The sequence below is a fragment of the Lycorma delicatula genome, chromosome 2 (assembly GCF_047948215.1).
Source record: "Lycorma delicatula isolate Av1 chromosome 2, ASM4794821v1, whole genome shotgun sequence".
NCBI classification, from domain to species: domain Eukaryota; kingdom Metazoa; phylum Arthropoda; class Insecta; order Hemiptera; family Fulgoridae; genus Lycorma; species Lycorma delicatula.
This window is the reverse complement of record NC_134456.1, coordinates 186,347,740-186,374,667: the sequence shown is the minus strand read 5'-3', so window position 1 is coordinate 186,374,667 and position 26,928 is coordinate 186,347,740. Positions and strand designations below refer to the sequence as shown.

The following is a 26,928-nucleotide window of genomic DNA, read 5'->3' as shown; positions in this document are numbered from 1 at the left end:
ACTAATTTCATTGTGGATTTTTATCAGACCAGAGAATCAGTTCCATTCTGGCTTTCATGTCAATACCTTCACAAGTTCTTTTGTTTTAGTTCAGTTTTTCTGATATGTTGTTTTTGTTGTGCTTCATGCATATTGTTTTTTTTTGTATTGTTAGTAATCTATATAAAAATGCCTCATAGTTGTATAAATCATCCTAACAATTTTTGCTTTATGTATGGTGAATTTACCTTTAAATCTCAAATAAAAAACATTATTTCTTTGGTTAAAAAGTCAATTATTTTGGGTATAAAATAGGAAATCAGGATGTTTTGGGAGTCTCTCATATCTGCTATAATTCTTACGTAACTTTACTAAGCAGCTGGCTGAGTGGGAAGACTATTATTTTTTATCGTAAAAATTGAAGGCCCAAAAGTAAATTCACAAAATTTGTTCTACATTCTAGTCTTCCTTCAGCCACAGTATATATTCCATACAGTGAAGAGTTACCAGTTCCAGTTAGCCAGAAACATGAAGTTTAAAAGAAAATGTTGATGATGATGAAGAAGGATATACTGTAGTGATTTAGAAACTAACGAAGAAGAAGAAGAAGAGGATCCAGATTTCCAAGATGAGAGCACTGAACTTATAAAATTACTCAAGCAATACTTAATGAACTGGTTTGTTCTCTTAATTTATCTAAAACACAGTCAGAATTACTGGCTTTAAGGTTAAAAGGCTACTGAACTGAATCTTCTCAAAGTGGTACTAAAATATGTTTTATACATGTTAGGAGAAATAATCTCAGCAGCTGTTCTTCTAACAAGGTAATGTAGTGTACTGCAATGAAGCAAATTCTTTATTGGATTACTAGGATTCCATCCATATTGGATAACTAGGACTCCATCACAGTCCTATGGAATGTAGAATTTATATATTCCTAAGTTTGAAGCTGTTTTCCTTCACAATGAAAATGAGAAACCATCAGTTCCAATTGCTTATGCAGCAAAATGAAACAGACTTATAACAATATGGAATTCTTATTGTTATGAAATTTTTATTTTTATTCAGTAAGAAAAGTATTATTGGTGCCTATAATGAGACTTGGAGGTGATTAACACCATTTTATTAGGGCTGGAGTTCAGTTTTACTAGTAAAGTTTCTTATGTAAATGGGACAGTAGATACAACATTAAAAAAGACTAGCTGAAGACAGAAGCACTCGTAGCAATGCAGAAAATGTTGTTTGTTAGGTTTTTGTGAATCCAAACAATGTGTATCTTCTACTATTACACATAAAATTTGGTTTAATGAAAAATTTTGTCAAAGCAATGGATCATAATGGCAAGGTTTATACATTAAAAACAACTCTCTCAGGATCAATGGTGCAAAAATCAAAGAAGGAATATTTGTTGGACCACAGATTTGTAATCTATGGAAGGATTCAGACACTGAGAGAAGTTTGAATAAAACTGAAAAAGCATCATGGGTATAATTTCAAAATATTGTTAAATCATTCCTGAGTAAATAAAAGGCTGAGAACTATGTAGAATTGGTGAGTGAACTTCTTGAAAATGATAAAAACTACACATGTTGCATTTGCACTGATTTTTTTTCTCCTAATCTTGGTAATTTATGAGTAAGTTGAGCAAAGTGAACACCTTCACCTAAATAATTGATGGTGGAAACACACTACCAGATTTGAACTCTGAAAATCAGAGTTCAAATATATTTACCAGTAATTGCTGAAGAGTGAAAAGAAACATTTCACAAGCTAAATATAGGAGAAAACTAAAGGGAAGCAGATATAAGGCAAGATAATGCATCATAATATAGGCCACATAATTCTTTAAAGAAAAAAAGTTTTCTTTAAATCTGTGATACTAAAAAATCCTGCTCTCCATTCAGTCCTGGCTTGTAGATTTGAAATCAGTGAAAAAAATACTACTTAATCGTACCTTACTGAATACAAGTAACAGAAAAAACTTCTTTTTTTTAACCCAGTGTAATTACATACAGTTTAAAATGGTAAAGATATGCACCCAAATGGAGTTTCCTAAGTTATCTTACACTCATTTCACAGGTTATGTATTTTAGGAATTAGAATAGGTCTAGCGTAACTTAGAAGACAATTCAGCCACTAGTTTGTGTTTTATGTAACTTCCAGAGAGTAAAAAGAATTGGCAGATGGTTCCCAATTACTACGGATTACCACTCTGCAAAGGTCCATTAAAGAAGTAGCTATTCTGTCAGGTAACAGCAGGATGCCACAAATGGAACCAGAACGGCTGAGAAAAATCTGATGACACTTATCCAAGGAAGAAGTTATAAAGGAAAAGAAAGGGAAGGTAGATGGAAGGGGGACAATTGACCCACAGAGGGAGTGCCATTGATTGAGATCAGGGTAATTAACTCTTCCCGGTCACAGGGATTCTGGTTGGTAATAGCGGTTCTGGTGTGGGGTTTGTATGGGCAGATCTAGTGGATGTGGTGGTGATTGCATGCTATCACTTGCCCAATTCTAGTATGGAGGACTTCCTATCATTCCTGGACGCACAAGGAAACATAATTTGTAGATTCCGTGGTCGGAGTATACTGCTGTCAGGAAATTTTAACGTGAAGTCACCCGAATTTGGGCGTAACGACCGTAATGTTCGTGAGATGCATCTGGCTGAGCAGATAAGCTCCTGGGGAATAGAGTGTATCAATGGTGACGGAGCTACCTTCGAACGGGGATCGTCGAGTTCAGTTTTGTATCTTTCATTTGTCAGTGGGGGACACATTGAGCGTTACTGCGGATGGCACATCTTTGAAGAGGAAAACTTGTCCGACCATCGAACTATACTCTTTGACTCTACCTTCTGTGAACCGTCGGGAAGGAGTACGTACAAGGATATTGAAGGCGGGTTGCCTAAGATCTACAGAGGCGATACAAAGCATACAGCTGGAAGGTACGTCGGAAGAAGTCATTAGAAACGTACAAGACGAATGTAGAAAATCCCGGGTGGTTATAAATGTCCCGAGCAAACAAGCACGCTTACTGGTAGTTGGCAGAACTAGATACACTTCGCCGGTGGGTATGGGCAGCATGTATGGTCTATCAACGAGCTGGTGGTCGAAACGACCGAGAAGATAGGCTCACGGCATATCGAGAGTACGTAGCCGCAAGAAACAAATACAGGGGTTGGATAAAAGAAGCCAAGAGGCGAAAATGGAGGGACCTTATGGAGGAGATTGATAGAGGGGTATGGGGTATGGAGTATAGAATAGCAACTGGCAAGTTTGACCGCAGATTGCCAGAGTTGCCCGAGGACAGGCTGCGTGTGTGTGTAGCCACTCTTTTCCCGACTAATCCAGTGCCGGAGCCGATGAGAGAAGTTATCGAAACGGAGGAAATTATTTCCTTCGGAGTGGACGAGCTGATTTCGGCTGGACGAAAAATGAGACCCCATAAGAGTCCCGGACCAGACGGATTACCAGTTGAGGTCATAAAAATTATGGTGGAGGTGGTTCCGATAGGTTCTTAAGATCATGAACGGAAGTTTGTAGGCAGGACATATCCCCACCATCTGGAAGAAGGCTAGGATGGTTCTGATACGTAAACCAGGCGAGATAGGCTGCTCTCTCCGATCGCCCTTAAGACGACGTTTTCCCGAATCTCCAACTTTGTGGTGGGGGGTCATGCGACAAAAGGATCGAGTTGCGAGGGGGGAAGGATAACCCGTCATAGAGCTGTCGTTTCGTCCTGACTTGCTCGGATGGCCGGCGGCTATGAAGCAGCGGGACTTCCAAATCCCAAGCTAGGAAGAAACAGACCATCCAGTCGGACCAGAGTAGCATGATAAAGTCCAGCGCCCCAGGTTATGAGAAGGACCGGAGAGCTAGGGGGTGAAGGACAGCCTCCTATGAAGCCGGCGTTCGTCCGCGCTTGCGTGGATGGGCGGCGGTGATGATGTAAGGGAACTCTGGATCCCTTAAGGTCGAAGCAGCTCCCAGGGCCGCGTAATGCTTAATTGCGTATCTGTCCCCATGGAAGGGGGGGGGGGGGGGTCGGTGAGATAGGAGGTTTAGCTGGTAGGGCGCAGGCATACATACGCTGCCCACCGGGTTGGTCTGGTGGTCAACGCGTCTTCCCAAATCAGCCGATTTGGAAGTCGAGAGTTACAGCGTTCAAGTCCTAGTAAAGCCAGTTATTTTTACACGGATTTGAATACTAAATCGTGGATACCGGTTTTCTTTGGTGGTTGGGTTTCAATTAACTACACATCTCAGGAATGGTCGAACTGAGAATGCACAAGACTACACTTCATTTACACTCATACATATTATCCTCATTCATCCTCTGAAGAACTATCTAAACGGTAGTTACCATAGGCTAAACAGGAAAAAAAAAGAAAGCAGAAGGGCATATATATGCATTCTTAATAACATCTTGTAGAACCTGTTGGCAAACCTGACACGTTGCACATAAATGGGGTTTCTCAGACTCATTAGGAAAAAAGTAATTAATTGCTCTGCCCAGGATCAAAGTACGGGTTATCTATATCATGTGCTCTTAATCTTTAAATTTAGGCAAAATTATGCAACAAGAGTTCTAATGCTTCAAACATTTTGAAAAAAGTTAATATATATATATATATATATATATATATAAAACATATACATCATGCTTATATGTAATCAAATGTAATTATTTAAATTGTTAATGATTTAAGTATAAATTAACTTCTACTTTAAATTTACCTTTAAAATCTGCAAGTCCCTTCGGTTGCGTTAATTGTACTGTCAATTTTTCAACTGCTTTTTCATTATTCATATTTATATTTACTGATTCTGGTTCATTGTTAATATGATTGATGAGGACCTTCTTATCATCATTTCCTTCTTCCTCTGAATTTGGTACGTTAGCATATACATGATGTATTGGTAGTTTTGTTGCATCTTTACTTGTTTTTGTGGCTTTTATTCCCGCAAAATCATGAGCTAATATTAATTCAAATGTACCTGTGCCTATTTTTTGCTTTTCTTTTGATAATGATGTATAAAGTACACCATCTTTTATTGTGTATTCTTCCACTGTGATTGGAATTGATATTTCCTTTTTGTCTAGCAATGGAGAAGCAGATTTCAATTTACCTAATGGTGGTTTACTGGCTATTTGATCATCGTTGCCTAATTTTCCTTGCTCTTGTGACTCTGCTTTACGTACCATTGCTCCTGTTTGAACAGATGTTGAGATCTTTTCTGGTTTAGTTCCTGAACTCAATTGCTTTTTAACTTTAACATCTTCAATTATTGTTTCTGTCTTAACTAAATATATTTCTGCTTTTTCTTCTTCATGATTTATATTATTATAATTTGTTTTGTCACATTTTGATTGGTTGAACTTACTGTGTGGAACTTTTTTGATGGCACCCAAATTTTTAACGGCTGGTATGATTTCTTCTTTTCTATTTTGTTTACTTTCATCATGACTTGTTAAACGATTGTTATTTTTATCATCTAATATATTTTTATCAAGTTCTTCAGTTGAACCATTCTTTTTATGGCGTTTTGGTAAAGAATGTTTTAAATCTTTTAACATTTCTTTTAGCTTTGCTTGTTCATTTTCAATGTTGTTAATATTATTGTTACTAGAAATGGAATTACTGTTTATTGGCTTATTCTGAGTTTCATCAACCTCCTTATCATTACTGGTCTGAATTTCTTTTGTGTTAGAGGATGATTTATGAAAAAATGCTAAACGTGCTTTTCTTAATTCATCTATATCATTAAATTTTTCTTCTGTTAATTTTTGTTTCTCTTCCTTGACAATATTGTCAGAGTTTTCTTTTTCTGCATTCTTATTAGCTGCGTTATGTTTTGCATCATCCATATTTGTGTTTACTAATACTGATTTTTCTACAGTTTTATCATTATTTTTTTGAAATTCATTTAAATTATCAATTGCAATTTTTTCTTTACTATTAAATTCTATTGTATGAGTAAGATCGTTTGACTTATTTTTATTGATTGGTGGGTCATTAATTTGCTTATTATTTGTGCTATGTAATGGCGGTTTCCACATATCACATGCTTCACATGTTAATCTCCATCGTGGATTTTCTAGTGTACATTGAGGACATGCCCAAATGCTAGTTGGTCTTTTATTCTGTTGTGAAGGTAGTAATGCAGTAGAAGTTAATGGAGTTATCGTTTGCTGGAAAGTAGTTGTTGGAGTAGTTGGGGTTGTAGTTTTTTGACTTCGTATGCTGGTTGACCCTGGAGATGTTGTTACTGAGCTTGCTGACTCTGACTGTTCAACAATCGTAGGAATGCTTGGACTCGGTGAATGATGACGTCGTAATCGGTTAGCCTCATAAAGTGCTTGTGTTTTAGATGATCTCTCAACATCGATGTCAAATTCATCAATTTCTTCGATTGTAACACGTGAACCAGTTGCGTTTTCTGTATCTGTATTAAAATCATTTATTACTAGTGTGTCATCATTCTCATCATCATTTTTACTGAGTACATCAACCTTATTCCACCTTCTTCTAGTTTCACCAGGTGATTCCATGTATGTTTGTTGTGTTTCTAATAACAATGCTCCTTTTTTAGAATCATTATTTTCAGATGTAATAACATTTTGAGTCATCATATATTTTTCTTGTGTTGTTTGTATTGTCTCGTTCATATCATTAGTTGAAGTAACACTAGTTGCGCTAGATCCAAATGAAAAACGTTTCTCTTTACCTTCCCTTGAAAATAAACTTGATCCTTCTTTAGAAAAGAATGATGTATTTACTGTGACCTTTGTTACATTTGTAATAGCATTAAATAATGAAATAAGTTCTTTGGCTGAACTTCTTTTAGGTACTTCGACATTTGGTGATGTTTGGTATTCTTTATTTATCTCTACAGTTCCAATATCTTCTGGAAAAGTATAAAATTTTGCATCTTCTGCAGCAAGAATTGCCTTTTCTTTAGCATGTTCTTTTTGCACAATTTCAGCTGCTTCTCTGTCTAATTCACTTATGTTAACCAGCATTGATATCTGTGATTTTCTTTTTTCTTCATTCTTTTCTGGTTTTGAAAATATATTAAATTTAGAACTGCTTTCATTTGTATTAATTAAACTTGCTCTTGGTATTCCCACTTCTGGCATCCAGTCGTCCATTTTAGTTTTTTCTTTTTTCTTGTCAAACAGCTTTCCATTACTGAGTCCATGATCCTTAATTATATTTCTTTTATACCAAGGTCTTGGTGAAACAGGAGATGAAGGTGTAAATTTATTTTCTGGACTTGTTGATGAGGTGCCTTCTTCGCTTTTTGTTGATTTCAGAACACCTCTTTCTAATTTTAAGGAATCATTTGATATAGAAAATGACATTCTTTGTTCTAAACTGGGTGAAGGTGGTGGAGTACAAATACTACTTCTTCTATCAGCTACTGCTTGCAGTTTAGCGATATTTTTAAGCAATCTTTCTTTATCTTCAGGACTTAAGCTACCACGACCTTTTTCTTTTTCACTTGATAAATTTTCTTTTTCTAGTGAATTATTTGTTGATAATGAGATATTGGCAGTATTTTCAGATTTTAGATCACTTTTTGTTGTGGATGCATTAACAGGAGGTTGTGGGGCAGGTCGTTTCTTTTTACCAAGACTAGATTGTACAACAGTTTTATTTACATTTGTTGTATTATCTCCTGTTGCTGATGGAACTGGTGGAGGTGGAGCTTTTCTCTTTCCTCTAACATGACAATATGCACCGGCTTTTTTATCTTTGGCAGATTCACTTACAGTTCTCCTATGATGAGGTTTAGTATCATCACAGTTTAATTCCACTGCATTTTCATTATCTTTCTTTGATTTATTTAAATGTTCCAGTGTATTCGGAAGACTATAATCGTTTAATTTTTCTTTTACAACAGGTGGTGGAGGTGCTTTTCTTTTTTTCCTACTTATTGTTGAGCTTCTACTGGCAGGTGAAATATTTTTAACATGTTTTAAAGACTCACTGGATTTATTTATTTCAGTGTTTCTTCTTGGTATGTCATCTGCACTTTTATAAATTGTGCTACTTCCAAATAAGTTATATTTCTTTTTTAATGTTATATCTTTTTCTAATTCTCTTCTCCTCTCTCTTTCTAGAAGTCTTTGTCTGTATGTGTGGGTTTCAGGACTGTCAGTGATTCTTGTTTCTGCCTGATGTGCAGAACCGAATGGTCTATAATAAGCTGGTTGAATGAAAGCAAAACTATTTGCTGTTGCTGTACTAAATAGTGTATCTACACTACCACAACTTGAACTCTGACTTCTTATGAAACGGGGGGATGCGGGTGCTGAGGGTAATCCTATATCATCATCATCTTCCTCTTCACCTTCTTTATCTTTCTTGAACCATCTGAAAAATGAAAATATTCCACTGGCACTCTTTTCTTTTCTTGAAGAACTTGAACTAATTGATGAACTTATTACAGCCGTATGTGTTTCATCACTGTGTGAACGTCCATTTTTGTAAAATATTTGTCTACGAGCAGCAAATACAGTATCTGAAACAGTTATACCTTCTAAATGGGAATCTGATTGATGAGATTGAATAACTATATTATTATTATTATTATTATTTACATTATGATTATTATTCTTATTACTATGAATGTGATTTTGATAATTGCTTAACATTCTTTTTATATGTGCATCATTGCTATTATCTACGATGTCAATCGTATCTCTTTTTTTGCTTCTTGATTCTAAACATTTACTCAATAATAAATCTGCCTTTTCATCTGCTCTTAATGTATCAAATTTGCTATAACAGTCATATAACTTTTCGTTGTCACTTACATCATCAGGAATAATGTTTCTATTACTAATTTCTTCATCTTTTTTATATTTTAATGCAAGTTTTCTACATCTGGATGGAGGTATATTTATAATCCTTTTTTCTTGTATATAATTTTCTCCATCTTTATTTGGTGTTAGTATCTGTTGTTGGTACTTTTTTCTAATGACTGGTAATGGTCCTTGCCGATCTGCATAACTTACACTTGTTCCTGCAAGCTGAAATCAAATAAATTATCTGACTGGAAGAATATTTCCTAATTATTTTTAACTGATCCTAACATGAATTTTTAATGCTTAAAAGATAAGCATACTAATTAAATTACAGATCTACACGGAGTGTTGTTATTAAATATATTACTAAAATATTGTTTTTAAATATAGTTTTTTTACAATTTCTTCCGTAGTGTTTTTTATTTGGAACTATTGATTTATAGTTGGTTATAAAATTTAATCTATAAGCTATTTATTGAACTACATTTTTTAAACAAATTAAATTATTTGTGATATGTTATAAAGTTTATACAAAACTTATTTTTATGATAATGGGCTTTTTTTTGTTTTATATTTTTAGCCAAGTAACCGAAGGCAGGTTCTCCAGTAATGTTGCACTTACAGTAACAAAGGTAGTGATTGTGTGGTTGAGCTACAGCACTGTACACTGTGGTACTCCTTAAAAAAATCAAAATTAAAAAATCCCAAAAATGGTTTTTAGATAAATATTTATCTGAAGAGTATTTGCAAGCCCAAATCTACTGAATATCTCATTTAGTGTAGTTGGAAATGGGGAAAATTTGCAATCATGGTTCAAAATTTTTTTTTTCTTCACCTTTTTTAAGGCGAATTTCAAAAAAATTAGAAATTAGTTTTTAGATATTCACCGGAAGATTACAAACACCAAAAATCACGTTGGTATCTTCATTTGTTACCAACAAATTAAAAAAAAAAATAGTAAATTTCATTGTCAGTCCATTTTAACCTTTTAAACTGTAATTCAAAAAAATCCTTTCTTAGTGTATATTTACACCGTAAGAAGAAGAAATATACAAATTTTCATTAATTTATCTTCAGTAGTTTTTGTTAGGTATTGGTGAATCGGTCAGTCAGGATGGGTTTATTTATAAGTACAGATATACAGAGAGTGTTCGGGTCATATTCGCCGAACTTCAGGAACTGTTTCAGGACAAAAAAATAAGCTAAACGTTCATGTCGATATAAGTCTTATTTTACTTTGTTTTCCTTCTGGACACCATTTTGGGATTTTCAGCAAAAAAATTATTTCTCAGGAACGGTTAAACCTACTTTAATTAAATTTCGCAAATCTAAGACTAGTGTCTTGTTATACGAAATAAACAATTTTGAAAACGTTACCTTCCAAAATGTAAAAATGGCGGTCATTTTAATTTTGTAATCTTCAATATCTTTGTAATTATTTGTTCGATCAAAATTTTACTTATTAAAAAAATTATTAAGTATTTTATTTTGAACAAAATGACACCTTACTTGTAAAAATCCGTCGATAAACAATCTAGTTATTGCAGACAATTAACCCGGCAGTGCGCTTGCGCACTGTTATGCAAGCTGATAATTTTTTGCCTGTTTTTATTTCCTCCCCTAAATGTAATAAAACTTATTAATAACAAATAATAATAGTAAATTAATTATAATAAAAACTATCACCTTGCATTATGGTGCATAAGCGTACTGCTGGGTTAATTATCTGCAATAACTCGATTGCTTGTCAACGGATTTTTACAACTGAGATTTCATTTTGTTCAAAATAAAATGCTTGATAAACTTTGTATTACTTATTACAAAGTTGTGGACGAATTGAACGTAAATTGGAGAGCATGAAAACAGATACAAAATTACATCAACTTTCTGCCATAACTCAGCTGTTTGTTAAGATTTAAAAATATAAAATGTCACTTTGTTAAAAATAAAAGACTTAATATTTTAGCAAAAACGTAAATTTTGATAAAACTTATTTTTATGGAGATATAACGGATTAAAAAATAAACATGACTGCCATTTTGTAATTTGCGAAGTATTTAAGTCCTGATTTTTTTCTAATTTTAAGACTTTATTAAAAAAACATTTACCACATTTTAATATTATTTCTCTAAACGAACTTGAGATATAAATTTTTATATAAAAATAACAAAATGGCGAGCAGAGGTAGAACGAATGAGAAATTGCCATTTTTCCTAAGTGTATTCTTTGTTTAGTTGTACAAGTAGAACCCGAAAAAGTATAATCTGTCTCCCATTTTAGAAATACTCTGTATATGTATATTATGTTAAGGAATATTTGTGTTTCTCATGAATGCATACTTTCAGAATCAAGTTCGCTAACTACTGTTGTTTACTACTGGAGTGTTATATAGCCTACTGCAATCCATGAAAAACAGCAATATTTACTTTTTATTCATTGAAAAACAGTTATCAAGAATGTATTTTATTTTATTTATCAAAAAATAGAAAGTAATCTTTTTTGCAAAATTACACTTTCTTTTTAATATATTTAAGAAACCAATCCAGAATTCATTCTTAATTTTAATACATATCATCTGCTGAACTACTGTTTTACAAAAACATTATATTACAATATACTTATTGAATTTATTTACTTTTTATCATGTATTACAATAAGCAATAATTATAGCTATTAGGTAGTAAGCAACTCTTCATTAAGTCGTGGCTGAAACTTTATCCCCATACTAAACATATAGTTATCCAGTGCAATTACTAAAGATATTAATTTTTTTCTGATAAAGAAGAGCATTTAGTATTTATAATATATCTATCTTAAAATAATATTTACTAACATTAATATTTAGTAGCTTAAGTTATTTAATTCAATTTCTGAAAATTATTTTATCAAATTTTTCATTTTGAGCATTTTTGTATTCCTAGCTGTAGTGCCAATTCTATAAACAATAATAATTTTGTGGTTCATTCATCTAATTTCATTAATCTATTAATTAAAATCATTTTTTTTTTACTGATAAAAATTCCATGATTGTACTTGTAGTTGTAATTCATACCTGTCTTTCTTGTGTACCTAGAAATCCACCAGTACTGTGACGTTTCTTTGATTGTACGAAAGATTGTTTATTGTTCAATTTATTTTCTTTGTAAGAAATTTGTCTTAAAGAATCTGTTAACAGAAAAATATTGTGAAATTAGATATAATTATATTGCTTTAATATGCATAGAATATTCTACTTAAATCAGTGTTCTGTACAGTTAATTTTTTTTAATTCCAAGCTCCATTTTAAAATTACATTCTGTCACTCAAGATGGGTGCAAAGGTGACTGAAAATGGTATGAAGGAGTTTAAAAATTCTTTAAAAATATTTATTAAATTTGGTTTGGTTTGCATCTGAAGTTTTAAAAAATTATATTTTCTCATTCAGTATTCAGTGATGTAATCTAGGTCAGTTAAACATTTATCTTCATTTTTTTCTTTCTAGCTAAAATAGTTATCAAAGTATTCATAAAAAATAATATACCCTCCTTCTGATGAAGTACTTTTTTCAGATTGCTTATGTACTAAAAATATTCTAAATTTTCATCTAATAATTTTTTTTCTTTGTCAGCTAACAATATATAATTATTATTTTAATAATTGCAATAGCAGTTACCTTATTATTATATAATTTATTTTTCTGAAAACTAATTTCGTTTAAATTTTTTGCATTTCATCTTTTTTTTGTCTGTGATCAGATTTAAAAGAGTTTATTTTACAGATATTTAAACAGTTATTAAAAAGGATTGTTTGCATAGGTATTGATAAAAATATGGTATGAAACACAGTAATGCAAGGTAGTTAAACCAATAAACAAGATGTAAAGGAAACAAGATGTATTGAATATTCACAGCTGAATCTGAACACACTAAATAAAATATAAATATAATTTTATAACAATAAAAACAACATTTTAAAACACACAAATATCAAAAAATGCCAGACATATTTAATCATAATACTTGAAACCATTTATCTTTACATAAACTTTCACTCAGGTTTTGGAATCATGATTCACAGCATACTCATGATAATTATGATATATATATGTGAGCAGGGCTCAGAGGAGAAATACAACACTATAAAATACCTCAAATAAACAACACACAACAATAATTAATTTATTCACTCTTACACAAAATAGATAAAAATAAAAACAAGGAAAATCATAACACAAGAACATTATACTTACAAAAATAAAAGGTAAAAAAAAAAACTGAACATAATATATCTTTCAGAACAAAAGAGAAAACAAAAATCAAATCACCAGATGCAGACATACTTTTTATAGTTAATTCTCTAGAAAGATAAAAACTGAACTGCTTTCATTGCATAAAATTCTTTATTACCAAATGAGATGTAGTTTCAAGTAAAGGTTCAAAAAATACACAAAATCACTCGTTTGTAGCTTGCCATTAGCCTTTGCCTCAACTACCTTATCCAGAAATACAGCAAAATTAAAAAATGAACTAGCTATTCTACATATAGATAAACACATCTTAACACAAAAACACAAAACATTGATTTACTAAATGAACTGACACAATTCAGATTTAATACAGCAAAATTAAAAAATGAACTAGCTATTCTACATATAGATAAACACATCTTAACACAGAAACACAAAACATTGATTTACTAAATGAACTGACACAATTCAGATTTAATACAGCTATTGACCACTCTCTAAATAGAGATTCAGCAACAAAAAAAAGTATACCAGCAGTAACTGCAATGAAAAATAGCATCATTGGTGTTACCAAGGATGACCACAAAAGTGGTTGAAAATGTTGTAACAAAGTAAGAATTTTAAGTTACAATTCAACTCTGTAATTAACAATAATTCTTTTCATGTATTTATTCTTTTCTGGCGCTTGAATTATTTTCTTCAGAGAAAGATATAATATATCTCAAACGGCTCACTACTGTGAAGTTCATTATTTCAAACAGCAAAATTTATATTAAAGTAAAAATTTTTCTTATTCCAAAGGTGTCAGTATAATTAATTTTTAATATTTCTTTAAAATTTTCAATCATTTTCACTTCTCTGTGAAAAAATATCTAGACCATACAGGTATTTTGTGTATTTAGGCAATAAATGAATATAAGTATTAAAAATACCGTAAATTTGTAAGACTGATATATTGATGATAAGTGTTATCTATTTTATTGTATTTGTCTTACACGTATTAGAAATCAAGGTTTTAATTTTTAAGAGTTATCTAGTTTTTCAGTAATTGTGATCTATTCTTATGAAAACAAATTGGCTTATTTCATTACAGGACAGAAAAGTTGTCAAAACATACAATAAAGCTGATATTACAACAATATCATATAAATAAAATATAAATGTACTTATAGCTTGTTATAAATTAATGTAATTCGCTTAGTAAAATTATGAATAACTTCTTTCATTAATGACCTCGCTGGAAATTTATTTGTGTGCTGTACATATAATAAATGATACTGTTAATGTACAGTAATTAAATAATTCATCTGTAGTCATTTAAAAGTAAAATACATTTCCTTCTTAATATGAGTATAAATATATTATTTTATTTTTATCCATCTGTTGCTTCATGCAAACCATTTAAACAGAAAAATACTGTAAGGATTAGATTTATTTTTCTGGTTACCAAATCAGTTTATAATTATTCATAAAATTGTTGACCTCTGTTGCGAAGAAGTATTACAGTGTTTTGTCCACAAGGGGAAAAAAGGGACTTAAAACCTTTTATTTTTCATACACTATGAAATATTTCACGTGCATTTCTATGTACAAGTTTTAAGATCTTATGATAAATTAAAGAAGAATTTGAAATTTTTTGTGGTTTATTCCATTTTTAAGCGTATTGTTTAATATTTTTGAAAAAATTTAGTACTGGTTTACATACTTCAACTGATCTGTTTTGGTTTGCTTATTATTTACCACCAGTTTTAATATAAAATATTAAAAAGAATTGCCATTAGTAAAAAAAGTATCGACAAATCTATGCTTGTTTTGGTTCAGAAATGATCTTGAGATTATGAGTTTGAAGCAAATTACCTTTAAAATTAAATTAAGACTATAATATACATAATTGTTGAATTGTAAAAGTAAATGAATTATATTTATTTGACATCAATGAAACAATATTCATAATCTCTGCGTACATTTTTGAAAAGAAATTAGAGAATTACCTTATACTCTGTGGAAGTAAGCTGAGTGACTGGAGATACTGTACTGAAATTCTTTTTTGTTTGAGGCTCCATAGCATCTCAGCCACGGATGATAGTGTAATTTCTAAATTTTATAAAACTATCATTTCTGCAAAATAGTAAATAATGGTGTTCCAGTAAAATTGTTTTGAGCCAATAACAATGACTACTTTAACCCCTTTTTTTATATCTTGAATTAAGACAATTAAATGCAATCATTTTGGCAGCTGTAGCAAAATGCTTTGTAATAAAACATTGGTTTTGAAGTTATTAGGTCTATTGTACTGAATTTTACTTTGAGCTGGTAGTGTAATTTATTTGGGGCTGCTTCTCCATCAAGAAAGTCCAGGAGTAGCATCAGAAATTAAAATTAAAAAATTATTTGCAAAATGTTTAAGGTAAAGTCCAATCTAACATATTTTTCAGCATTAAGAAAAGAGATATCATGTTTGTTACGTCTAATAAAGTGGGTGGCATACTTTGAAGAGAATAAAGACAGAAACGTTTTTCAAAAATAAAATTAATTTTGCAACCTAATTATCATTTTTTTGTATACTGTTGTTATCCAACTTTTTCTTAAAATAAATAAATGAAGGTGTACCTTCATTATATTACATATGACTTGTATTACCGTTTCGAAAAAAATTTAACTAAAAGGCTTTAAACATTTAGTTTAAACAATTTTCTATCTTTTCTACAATTTTTATACTGAAGAAAAAAATTGGGGTTATGATTTTCTACAAAATTCTTTTGGCATTTCTACACAGAAGTTTTAAACATGGAAACGGTGGACCTAAATAAAAAGATGGAGTACTGAAAAGACTCTTACAGGAAAAAGTACTGGAAAAAGAAAATTAAGTTATTATAATCTAATTTCACTCCGTAATGAAAATAAGTTCAAATGAAAGTTGTAAAAAGTAATTGAATGGTTGTTGTATGCAGAACCACTTCTGCATACTGAAATGCTTCTGCATTATGAAAGAGCTCTTTTTTTGTGCATTTTGTTTATATTTTTCGATTTCCACTTATATTCTTTTTAGAAGAATGAATAAACTTTCGTCCAAGAAAATTGATTAAGATTTTTCATTATACAAAGTTTTAGATGAGAAAAACATGTTGTTCTGAACACAGATTGGTTAATTTTTGGTTATGAGTTCATAGCACTTCTACTGGTTTATTCAAGGTAAAAGGTTTTTGATAGTTAAGATTCCAAATGTATTAAAGAATTACTTAGGCATAATGTGAATAATTAATGTAAAACACTTCAATTTAAAGCAGCATTTAATTAATTTTCTGCCATAGTTTAGGTAAATTTTTTAGTTTAATTTTTTGAATGAATATGAAGAATGCCAAAAAATCCTGTAATTGTAGGATTTAATATTAGCATAGTTTTCACGCTGTTGTATATGTATATCCTACGAACTGCAGGTATCATAAACTTTTTTGGAGTCTTTCTTGTTTATCAAGATTGTTGTATGTTTATTATTTGACTTACTTTGTGCATTAAAACTACTTATAAAATACAATAAATATACTGTAAATATACTATACAATAAATATCAATCCTTACTAACGTAATTAAATTACAGGTTGTATTTATAAAAAAAATAATGAACTGGAAAAATTAATTTGGGAAAAATACGCGTACAGTGTATTTTAATTCAGATATAAAATTATATACGGCATATATTGCAATTAATATTTTAATTTTCACAAATTTACTTGTTAAAATTGGGTTTTACTAAAATTATAATTTGTAATTGTGTTAATATACGAGGGACAGGTGCATGTACTCGAGTGTGTGTGTTACATACAGTTTATGCGTATGTTTAAATATAACTACAACAATATTCAGCTGAAAGTTATTTCACTTCATCGTTTCTGAAACCGACTGTGTTGTCTATTTGTTTAACGTAGCGATATTTTACTTTTGTTAGGAAGTTATGCGCCAAGTTTGTGCCAATTTCTTTGTAAAATAAAGCTTAAGAACGGTGATTAATTTGTGTACCAGGAAGATTATTATATTTTTAGAATTTTAAATTAAATCGTACTTAAATAACAAATTTTAGATTTATAAATTAAGTACATTAAATAAACTCATTGTTATAAACCTGTTGTGCGTCTGGTTGTGTATATTTATAAATACTTATTAATCTATTGTGTACTTCACTATATACAATCGATACTTACAAAATACAGTTCTTTATGAAAGAAATTAAAAAAAACTATGCCCGAGATTAAATTTATTTCACTTAAAAAACATAACTATTTTAAATCTCACATAAAAAAAAATCACTACCGACACAAATTTACTTATTTGCAGAAAAAAGTAGTTTAACCGTTCGATTTTATTTAGCTTACGAAATCAACGAACTTTTGAAATGAACTGAGTTTGTCACAATATTTTTTTTCACCGCTCAGATATTTTTGACAGTTTTGAAATTAGATACGAAATTGTTTAAAAAAGATTTAAAAAATAAAACCTTAATAATTTTTCAGTGATCTAAAATTACTCTTGATACTCAGTGATTTTATCCGATTCTTTGTCACAAGAAAATGGAAATACTCTGTCATCAACAATCGAGACGGAAATACTATAGTGTACGACTAGAACGCAGCTAAAGGGACAAAGTTAAGAACTAATGTCATAATAACTACTGCACTCGTTGTGCGACCGTGTATACGTTTTAAAGTTCCTGTCCGCAGTCAAGTTCGGCGTCCCACCGAGTTTAATTTTAGCGGCCACCCACCTACGCAACAGCCCTTTGTGACCGTCGCGTCTCATAGAGGCTAGCGTCGTTTACTACTTCACTTTTTATTAATTGCATCGTACTATTGCAATATTTTGAATCGAGTGATGATTTCATAATTTAATTCATTTACGTATCTGATATGAATGAATTCTGATCGTTAGTGAACTTGAAATAATATTTTATCTGATAGAATATTAGTCAAATGGTCCCTTTATGTTCACACAAACACATCTCTCTGCGCGTGCGCGCAGAGAGATTTTAGGGCGATGTAATCCCAAAATTACCTGTATGTTTCTTCTGCTAGTAAGTAGTTATTAGTATACTAACTTGAAGATTTATCAGTAATTATTTAGTAAACATAATAATGCTGGTCCACTTGCTGAAAGTAAGAATTAATAATTTAATGAAAGATGCATCTCTTAATCATTGGCAGGTAACTTTTATGACTGAAAAAGTGAACAGAATTACAAGGATGAGACTTAATATTGCTTATTCCCATCTCATCAGCTGTTAAACAGTTTGTTTAATCTATTATTTTTTATTTTTATTTTACCAAACCTAATAAAGTTATTAGATAAATATTTAATTCATTTTAAATTTATAATTACGTAAATTTATTATTTTTAGTTTCTTCTTATTGTTTTCCCCGTAATAGGTTACTTCTTGTTGTTTGATAGATCTTTAGTTATCATATGTGAAATAGTTGTAGATGATCTAAGTCACTTCTGAAAATGGGGGAGCTGTTCTTAAAAACTATTCAAACCAGGGAAAAAAAGGAGTTAAATGACATTACATTAGATTCTTATGCGACTTGAATTTACCATAGCTCAATAGAATACTACATTGACTGAAGAGAAAGGTGACATCATGCAGTTTCTCAAGCAACATCTTCGCAATGTCACCAGAGGGATTGGCTGTATAGTAAACATCATTATAGTTAACATTTACTGTTTACAATTGTCTATTAGTGTCATTATGTGCATTATAATCAAGGCTGGGAAATATAGTACTAATGAACAAATTAAAGTACACCTTTTTCTGTTATATAACAGTTAATTAAATAAACTTTTCTAATTAAAAAGGGAAAATTATTCTAGTTGCAGGGCCTGTAAATAAATTTTGTTATATCATCTCTACATTTTAAAACAAAACAATATAAACAATCTCTTGTAAATTTGAATATTCAATAAAATATTTCATATATATTCTCAAAAAGAGACAAATAAGTAACATCTTTCTTGGTTATTCATCATGTTCTGACAGTCCAGCACTAATTTTAATTAAATTTCAGATTACAGACCCTCCAACTTCAAGTGATATAAATGAAAAAATAAAAACCAAGCGATTTTCTTTACATTGATGAAGACAGCAGCTACATATATTAGGTGCAATAACCTTATGGTTGTAAGCAACCTGACATGAGTCATAAATCAACTCAAAAATGACAAATCCATTTACAAAAAACAATAAGCATCTCACGACAGGCTAACCTGTAAGAGTGAGGAGTGAAGTGATTTTCATTGTCTTTTTTATTGAACTGATATACAAGTCAAGCTCAGTGAAATCCAGGGGATATTCAGCCTATAAGTGACACTTTTACTTTTCACTGCACGGGTTGTTAGCTGTATAGTGATCATCATTAGTCTCAGAGAAATTAATTTTGGTTTTATCTTAGGTTCTTTACGCGCATCAGTCATATGAACATGAACATCGTAAAACAAATTAATGACATCTTTCTATTGAGAAACAATTCTTTCTGTGAATACCTCTACTTAGTAAAGAAAACATGCATCATATAAAAAGTTTACTGACTACTTTACTCTACAAAAATATAAAAAAATTCAGCATTCTTTGCTAAAATATATCACTAGTGTTTGACTATAATTATTCAAAGATATTAAAATAATCAAAAAAATTCAATACAGAAGGTTACATCTAATATCTTTAATTTGCTATTTCATAGATGATTCATTACCTTTGTATAGCGTCTAAAGATGTTACTTGTTGAAAATAAGTGTTAGTTAGCAAAGTGGCAAAAGCATCAAGGTCTATATCTATTGTTTAATATTTGTTTAGAACATTTAACAGGTCAGCTGAATTCAAGTTTATGTGAACAGTAGGGAATTTTGTACCAAATGTTTTGTATGTTTATTTATTTATGTCCATCTTTTAAGCATCTGCCTTAACTCAGCAACAGTTTCTCTACTCCAGAATGTACTATTATACATTACTGAATTTAAAACTGTTCTGTAATTAATTTCATTATTTTTATTTTATGCAGTACCTGTTATGAACTAGATTTATACAAGGCCATTTTGTCTTAGCCGATTAAAAATATTCATAGTTGTATGGAAGGTTTATTTATTACAAATAGTTTTTATTTATTTTAAGCGTTAATTTATTTTTAAAAAAACGTAGCAAATATTTTTATCCAAAATCAATATTTAATAAAAAAATAATTTTTGTATTGTAAAATTTGCTGTATTTTAAAATATGTATTAAAGAATTATATAAATTTTATATAATAATTTTAATTATAAAATAAATTTTAATTATTAGCATTTTCACTTTTAATAAAAATAAAAGAGGGATAAAGTTAGTCCTTGATCTCAATGTTATAAGCAAAACTAATCTAATGTTTTAAATAATTTTATTATAGGAAACATAATACCAGAATAATAATAAATATATTTAAATACATGATATATATTTTGGAAGAAAATGTATGTATGTTACTTGCAAAACATTATACATATTCCCAGTTTCTACCTGGAAGAGATACTGTCAAACAGTTGTGGCTGAGTGAGCCAAAAGATAAACATCCAAAGAGGAAATGTAATTGGTACGTAAAAAAATGTAAAAACGTACAAAAAACGTAAAAAAAAAAGAAAATTTGTAAGAAAAGCTTCATTTGATAGCTGAACACAGAACATCTAAGAATGTGGTATTGGGGTTCAAATTGTACAACTAGAATAGGATGTCACTTTTAGGGTTGTGGTCATGATTTTCCTAACTGTATCAACTAGACGCTGGAACTCATTGTGAGCAGTAAGCTTGATTAAGTTGATAGGTTAAGATTAAGTTGAGAGCAAGAATAATGTGCAAAATGACCTTTTCACAGAAAAAAATCTAGAAATTAAAAGACTTCCATAATACTGGTGTTAATAACAACAATTATAACATTTAACTTGTATGAAGCAGCATAATTACTTCTAAAATATTTAATCATGGATTAATTCTTATGTAAATTTGCATCTTTAAAATATTTAAGTTTATATTATTAGTTCTACAAACAAAATAATGGATTCTTACATATAAGATTGTGGATGATCTGATATATGAGTCAAAAATCATTCCTGAAAATGACAACTATCTTTTTGGATAAGAAACATTCTATGTCAGGGTTGCTAGGAAATATGAGAAGTGAAATGGTTTTTCTTATTGCTTGCTATATTCACTGAGCTAAATTTACAGTTACTTATCAGGATATCAAGCCCACCAAAGTAAAGATGCTATTCAACCCTACAAGTAACACCTTTCCTCTGATTACCATAGGAACTGGTTGTATAGTGTACATCATTACTTTCAGAGAAAATAACGCTGATTGTTGCCTCTTATGCTTCTGATGCTTTATGTCCATCATAGCTATTTATAAATTTCTTCCTCTGATTTGTTTGCTTAAAGGTTGAAAATAGAACTTTTCTGTACAGTTTCATTGAAAACTATTATACCTTACAGAGATTATGTTCAGATATGCAAGATACATACTTGAAATCAAGAAATGTTTTTCTTATCATTAATTCAAAATTATCAATTGAAAAACAAAATCAGTTTGATATAAAAAGATCTTCGTTTTTATCATTAATATCAAAAAACAAACAAAATGCACTTACACTTTTTTTTATTTTACTGTTCAATGCGTAATAAATTTACTGTAGTCATATTTTATGTGTAATTGTGTAGGTGTAACTGAATCTCATCAAAGAAAAGTTAAACCTTATGGAAAATTTCACAATAATAATAATTTAAAATAACTTATAAGCTTAATTCTTTATTTATTTTAAATCATAAACAATTTGAATGTACACGCTTGTTACATTGTATTATAATTTTTTAAATACATTTTTAAAGCTTTAAAAAATTTATTTTAAAATTTAAAATAAAATTTAAATAAAATGTGTAAAATTAAATTTAAAAAATGATAATCGTTGAGTATCACTTACATTGTAAAGAGAATCAAATTTCATTTGTACAAAGAGTCAGCCGTGAATTCATGGTTAATTTTCTTTTGGACCGTGATGTAATTTTATTCAACACACTATCTGAATACATGTAGCGTTTGCCAAAGTAAAATGTGTGAGTGCGACGATATGTTAGACTATTTCAGGCAACAGCCCACCACTGACATGTATCTTAACTTGTGAACTATCTGCTTTCTGTTTTCGCATCACTTGCAAAATTAGCATTATTTTTTACCTCAAATGATTTGGTGCTATAACAATAAATTTTATTTGAAAATTTGTTAATCGCTTACAAGATAGAGACGTTTATTTCTTTCTCTATTTGTTTGACTTAACGCAATAAAATTAAGTTCAAACAGTATATTAATGATGTGCGCTTATGTTTTGTTGGTAATGGGTACTCGGTATACCGACATTCCATTTACTTATCGAACAGGAAGATCTATTTCAGGTCTTACAGTTTTCAAACTTTGACCCCGCTTGCCGGTCTAGTGTTTTATATACTAGCTCGGTAAATTAAAATCTTTAATTAGATTTTTTATTTTCCATAGTTATCTCAAAAAAAAGTTACGAACTTTTGTTAATTTTTCAAAGTGAATTATTTTTAAGGAATTTAAATTTTAACATTTATGTACCATTTATTGGATAGTCTTTTTAATTTTTTTAAAAATAATGGAAGTGGTTCCGATTTGGTTAGAGTATAAGAAACTCCACTTAAGTTTAAATTTAAATAAATTTGTTTTAATTCCAACAATCGGTAGGTAATAAATATGTTTACTTGTTAACTGAATATGGTAAATTACAATAAATATGAATAGGTAAACATAAAGGAAACTTACCGCGGTGCCTCGTAAAGGTTGGCACAAAAGGTTCCTTAAAATAATGTGTTATAAAATATAATGAAATAAAATGTTTTATTTGTTACGAATGAATTGAGTTATTTCATAAAACGAATATTTTTAGCATTTATGGACATTTAAAAAAAAAATTAGATTTTTACAGAAATACCAAACTTGCAATTTAGACATTTTCTAAAATCATAAAAATATTTCTTGCTGTTCTATAAAGTAATTAAATTATTCATTTTAATTAAAATAGAACTTGTACCATAAAGCTTAGTCGTTTAAAGCGTTTGTGAATATCAAATGGAATAGAGCTCAGTTTTTTTCTAGTGGATTAGCAACCGTAAAATGAGACTGAATATCATTGGTATTCTATTTAGAGCCTTCGATTTTTCTTTGTAAGTAAAACACAAACACGAAACGAACGTTAACCATCAAGATAACTCTACTCTTTACTGTCTTTTTAACCTTTATTAAATGATGTACTTCCACACACTTTATTCTAAACTATCTTTTTATCAATAAGGAATATATTTTTATTAGTTGGTATATTAACGTGTACGTTGAATAAAAAAAAAGAATGAATATTAGTTTGTAAAGCACTTGAATTCAACTACATTAGTAAGAATTAGTATAAATTTTAGAACATGTATAATTACAAAAAAGAGTAAATTTAATAAAAAGGAAATTAATATTTTAAATATTAGTGAAAAAATGTTAATTATTTTTAAAATTAAATTATTAACTATTATTTATTAACGCTAAATTATAAATATAGGAAAATAAAAGCGGGAAAGTTTATTATATTAAAAAAACAATACGTATGCTGAAATTCGTCATCGAAATTAAATAAAAGGGAATGGTCGGTCAGTGGAAAAAAAATGTTGGTAGTTGCATTAGATGCTCTGCACAGGATAATTTAGGGGTATACAATATACAAACTCTGTCGTCGAGACAGGTCCATTCATAGGAGATTCCTATGTTGCCGGGATCTGCTTTTGATTCTTCAGAGTGCAACAGTGATTCATATGACTACACTATGTATAGTTGTCGGATTTCTTACATCTCTAAGTGAAGTAAATTTAGCTACAATATTTAAGAAACAACTTTTAAATATGACTAATAAAAATGCATGAAAAAATTATTTTCTAATTTCTCAATTCATGTAAACTTAATTTATTCTTACTGTCGAAACATTACGCGTTTATGCTGTATAATTTCTACATTTCCAATATTAACCGACTATTTTTTTGTCTACGATAATCCAAATATTAAATTATGTGCTCACACTAATACACTAGAATAAGGCATATTTAAAATATGGTGATTCATACCGTTAATAAATGTTTGAGTGTGTATGTGCGTGCGCGCGTACGTATATGGGGAAAACAGACCGAGCAGTCGTGAACAACAGCGGTCGTGAACCGAATGACTCATGGGCGAATTCGCAAGTGATATAAAAAAATAAATAAATAAAAATAAGCCTACGCAATAAGCTACGCAATGATGAGCGGTGGGAATTATTACATCCTTATAATGTACTAATAATGTTTACACTGTGTAAAAGTAAACTTATCAATTTATTTTTCTGTTACACATTACAGAGTTATTATTGTAAATAATATTTACTTATTTGTTTTGTTTCAGTAAATCGCAGCTGTAATTCTAACAGAAAACTGGTCAGTGACATACCGATTAGGTCAAAACGTAATTGCTTATCTCAGAATAAATATACGATTGTTACCTGTATACTACAGCACCATTAAAATAGTATTCGATGTCAAATCTAACGGCCGATGGAGGCAGGGCTTAATTTTAAATCGCAATCAGCTGTGAGATTATAAGAGAATATCATCGATAAGTTTTTTGAACGTAAGGTAGCCTCGGAGGCGCGAGTGGTAGCGTCCCGGCCTTTCACCCGGAGGTTCCGAATTCGAATTCCGGTCAGGCATGGCATTTTTCTCACGCTACAAAAATTGTCCTTCATTTTATCCTCTGAAGCAATACCTGATCGGTGGTGCCAGGAGTTAAAATAAATGTGGCGCATCAGTGAGAGCCCGACAGCATTATTTATTTACATTTCTTAAATTGCTACAAAATAATTAATCTTTTACTAATCAATCAGTAATTGCAGTATGGTAAATTTTGTAAAGATATGCCGGTTCCAAACCTGTGACTTAAAATTTTAACAAATTTAAAAGAAGCTGAACATTTTTGTTGATTTGAAGCTTTTTATTTTAAATATGCTCATAACCGTTCACCTTTATTATTAATTGCTTAATTTTATATTTCTTGTGCGTATTGTTATAAACGTGATACTATTTTATCTGTAATTGTGGCTTTCTTTAACCAATGTAACAAAAATTGTCAATAAAAAATTGTGAAGTAAATAAATAAAGTAAAAAAAAATAAATAATAAATTAAAAAAAATATTATTTTACAAACATTACAATAAAATATTTAACTAGTTTTCCCCTCTATCATAATTCATTTGCTATTGCATAAATTATTATTTTTTAAATGAACGTAATCAAAGTATAAAACACGGGAAATACTTTTTCTTAAGTATTAGCTGAACTTTTCTTGACATTAGAAAATAAAACATAATGCTAGCAGTTGATGAATTAAAGTTTTATTTCTACCAATCTAATTTTTTTTTCATTTTGCTTTATTTACTGTCTGAGATGGCATATTTACTTGGAATAGTTTAAATAACTTCTCTCAGCCTAGTTGAGATCAGCATTCTCATAAAATTTAATGGTTTAATTTGTTAATAAGAAATCAACGCGACAAAGTACGCGGTAACTTTTTGTACGCGGGCAAAGTACGCGGAATTTTTTGTTATAATTCCCTAACGTGGTATGACTTCACTAATATAAATAAAATCTCGACTATTAAACGAAATATTGCGTGACATAGGTTTTATAGTTACTACTCCATCCTTAAATTACAATGTTTGAAAAAATAATTAAAAGTTTAAGTTAATTCGATTTCACTTCAAAATTATAAATTTCACCTTTATTTAATTCATAACAAACACTACAAACGGCAAATTCTTTTTTTCTATTCAAATGTAAGATTTCTGTAGTTTTTATTTGGTATGGTTATGGTTGATTCTTTTCCAACAAACTTAAAATTTGTGAAAAATTATTAATACAGTTTTATTAATTTACAATTTACACTCTTTAAAAAATAAAATAATATTCACAAATTTATTTTACACTTATCATTTTGGTAAAACTTATTACAAGTAAGAAAAAGATAGTAAAGAGATTATTAATAATTTAAAAATTTTCCTAAGGAATTATTCTGAAAGTAATATGAAATGGACTGAATGATGAAGGGCTCCATAACGTATGTTGAACAAATACACCATAAATCTGTAGACAGTTTCCATATTGCTGTACGATGTTTCAATGTATGAGAGTTATGTTACTACATAATTTTCATGTGGAATGTGTTGCCATGGTAAATTAATTGTCTGCACGATACCATGTAACTTATGTGTTAATATTTTTGTTTTTCGATTACAGTTTATGAATATTTGTAAGATTTGCTCGTTACTATGACTAGTTAATAATTTTTCCTTTGATTTAGTTAAGCACTTTTTTTTATTAAATAGAAGATTTTTATGATACTGTATTGAGGCCTAGAGCAGTGTAATTATTTATTAAATTTTAAATTTTATTTTTTATTTTTTTACTTATTAGTGCCTACTACAGACCATGATGTGTGGCAATAATATCCTGTTTCATTACAACTATCAATACTACTTCAGTTATTAGAGTAATTCTAGTTTCCCTGAAGGATAAGTACAGTGCATTTGGAAAGTCACTGTGCAGTATGCTTTAAATTATGTGGTACATTCTGTTGTTTCAGCATTAGGTTGGTTGCCATGTAGGTTCGTGGGTTTGTTGGGCATTGCTGAATAGTAAACCAAGATGTCAGTTGTTGAGTTGTGATTGAACATGCTTCGTTTTGTTTAACGGAATCAATAATAGTTGTGAGAAACATAATTGTTCTTTTGGTAGAGGTACGCATTTTTCTTGTTGAACACACCTT

At 30.0% G+C, this 26,928-nt stretch overlaps 1 protein-coding gene across 1 annotated transcript in view; it reads right to left on the bottom strand.

Annotated features, from left to right (window-relative positions):
• LOC142319512 (uncharacterized) overlaps positions 1–26,928 on the bottom strand; it is an 87,330-nt gene that overhangs the window by 36,728 nt on the left and 23,674 nt on the right. The window contains exons 3-4 of the mRNA XM_075356871.1: positions 11,849–11,961; positions 4,719–9,021 (exon numbers count right to left, since the gene is read on the bottom strand). Coding sequence (XP_075212986.1) covers positions 4,719–9,021; positions 11,849–11,961 — 4,416 coding nt within the window. The remainder of the gene's footprint in view (positions 1–4,718; positions 9,022–11,848; positions 11,962–26,928) is intronic.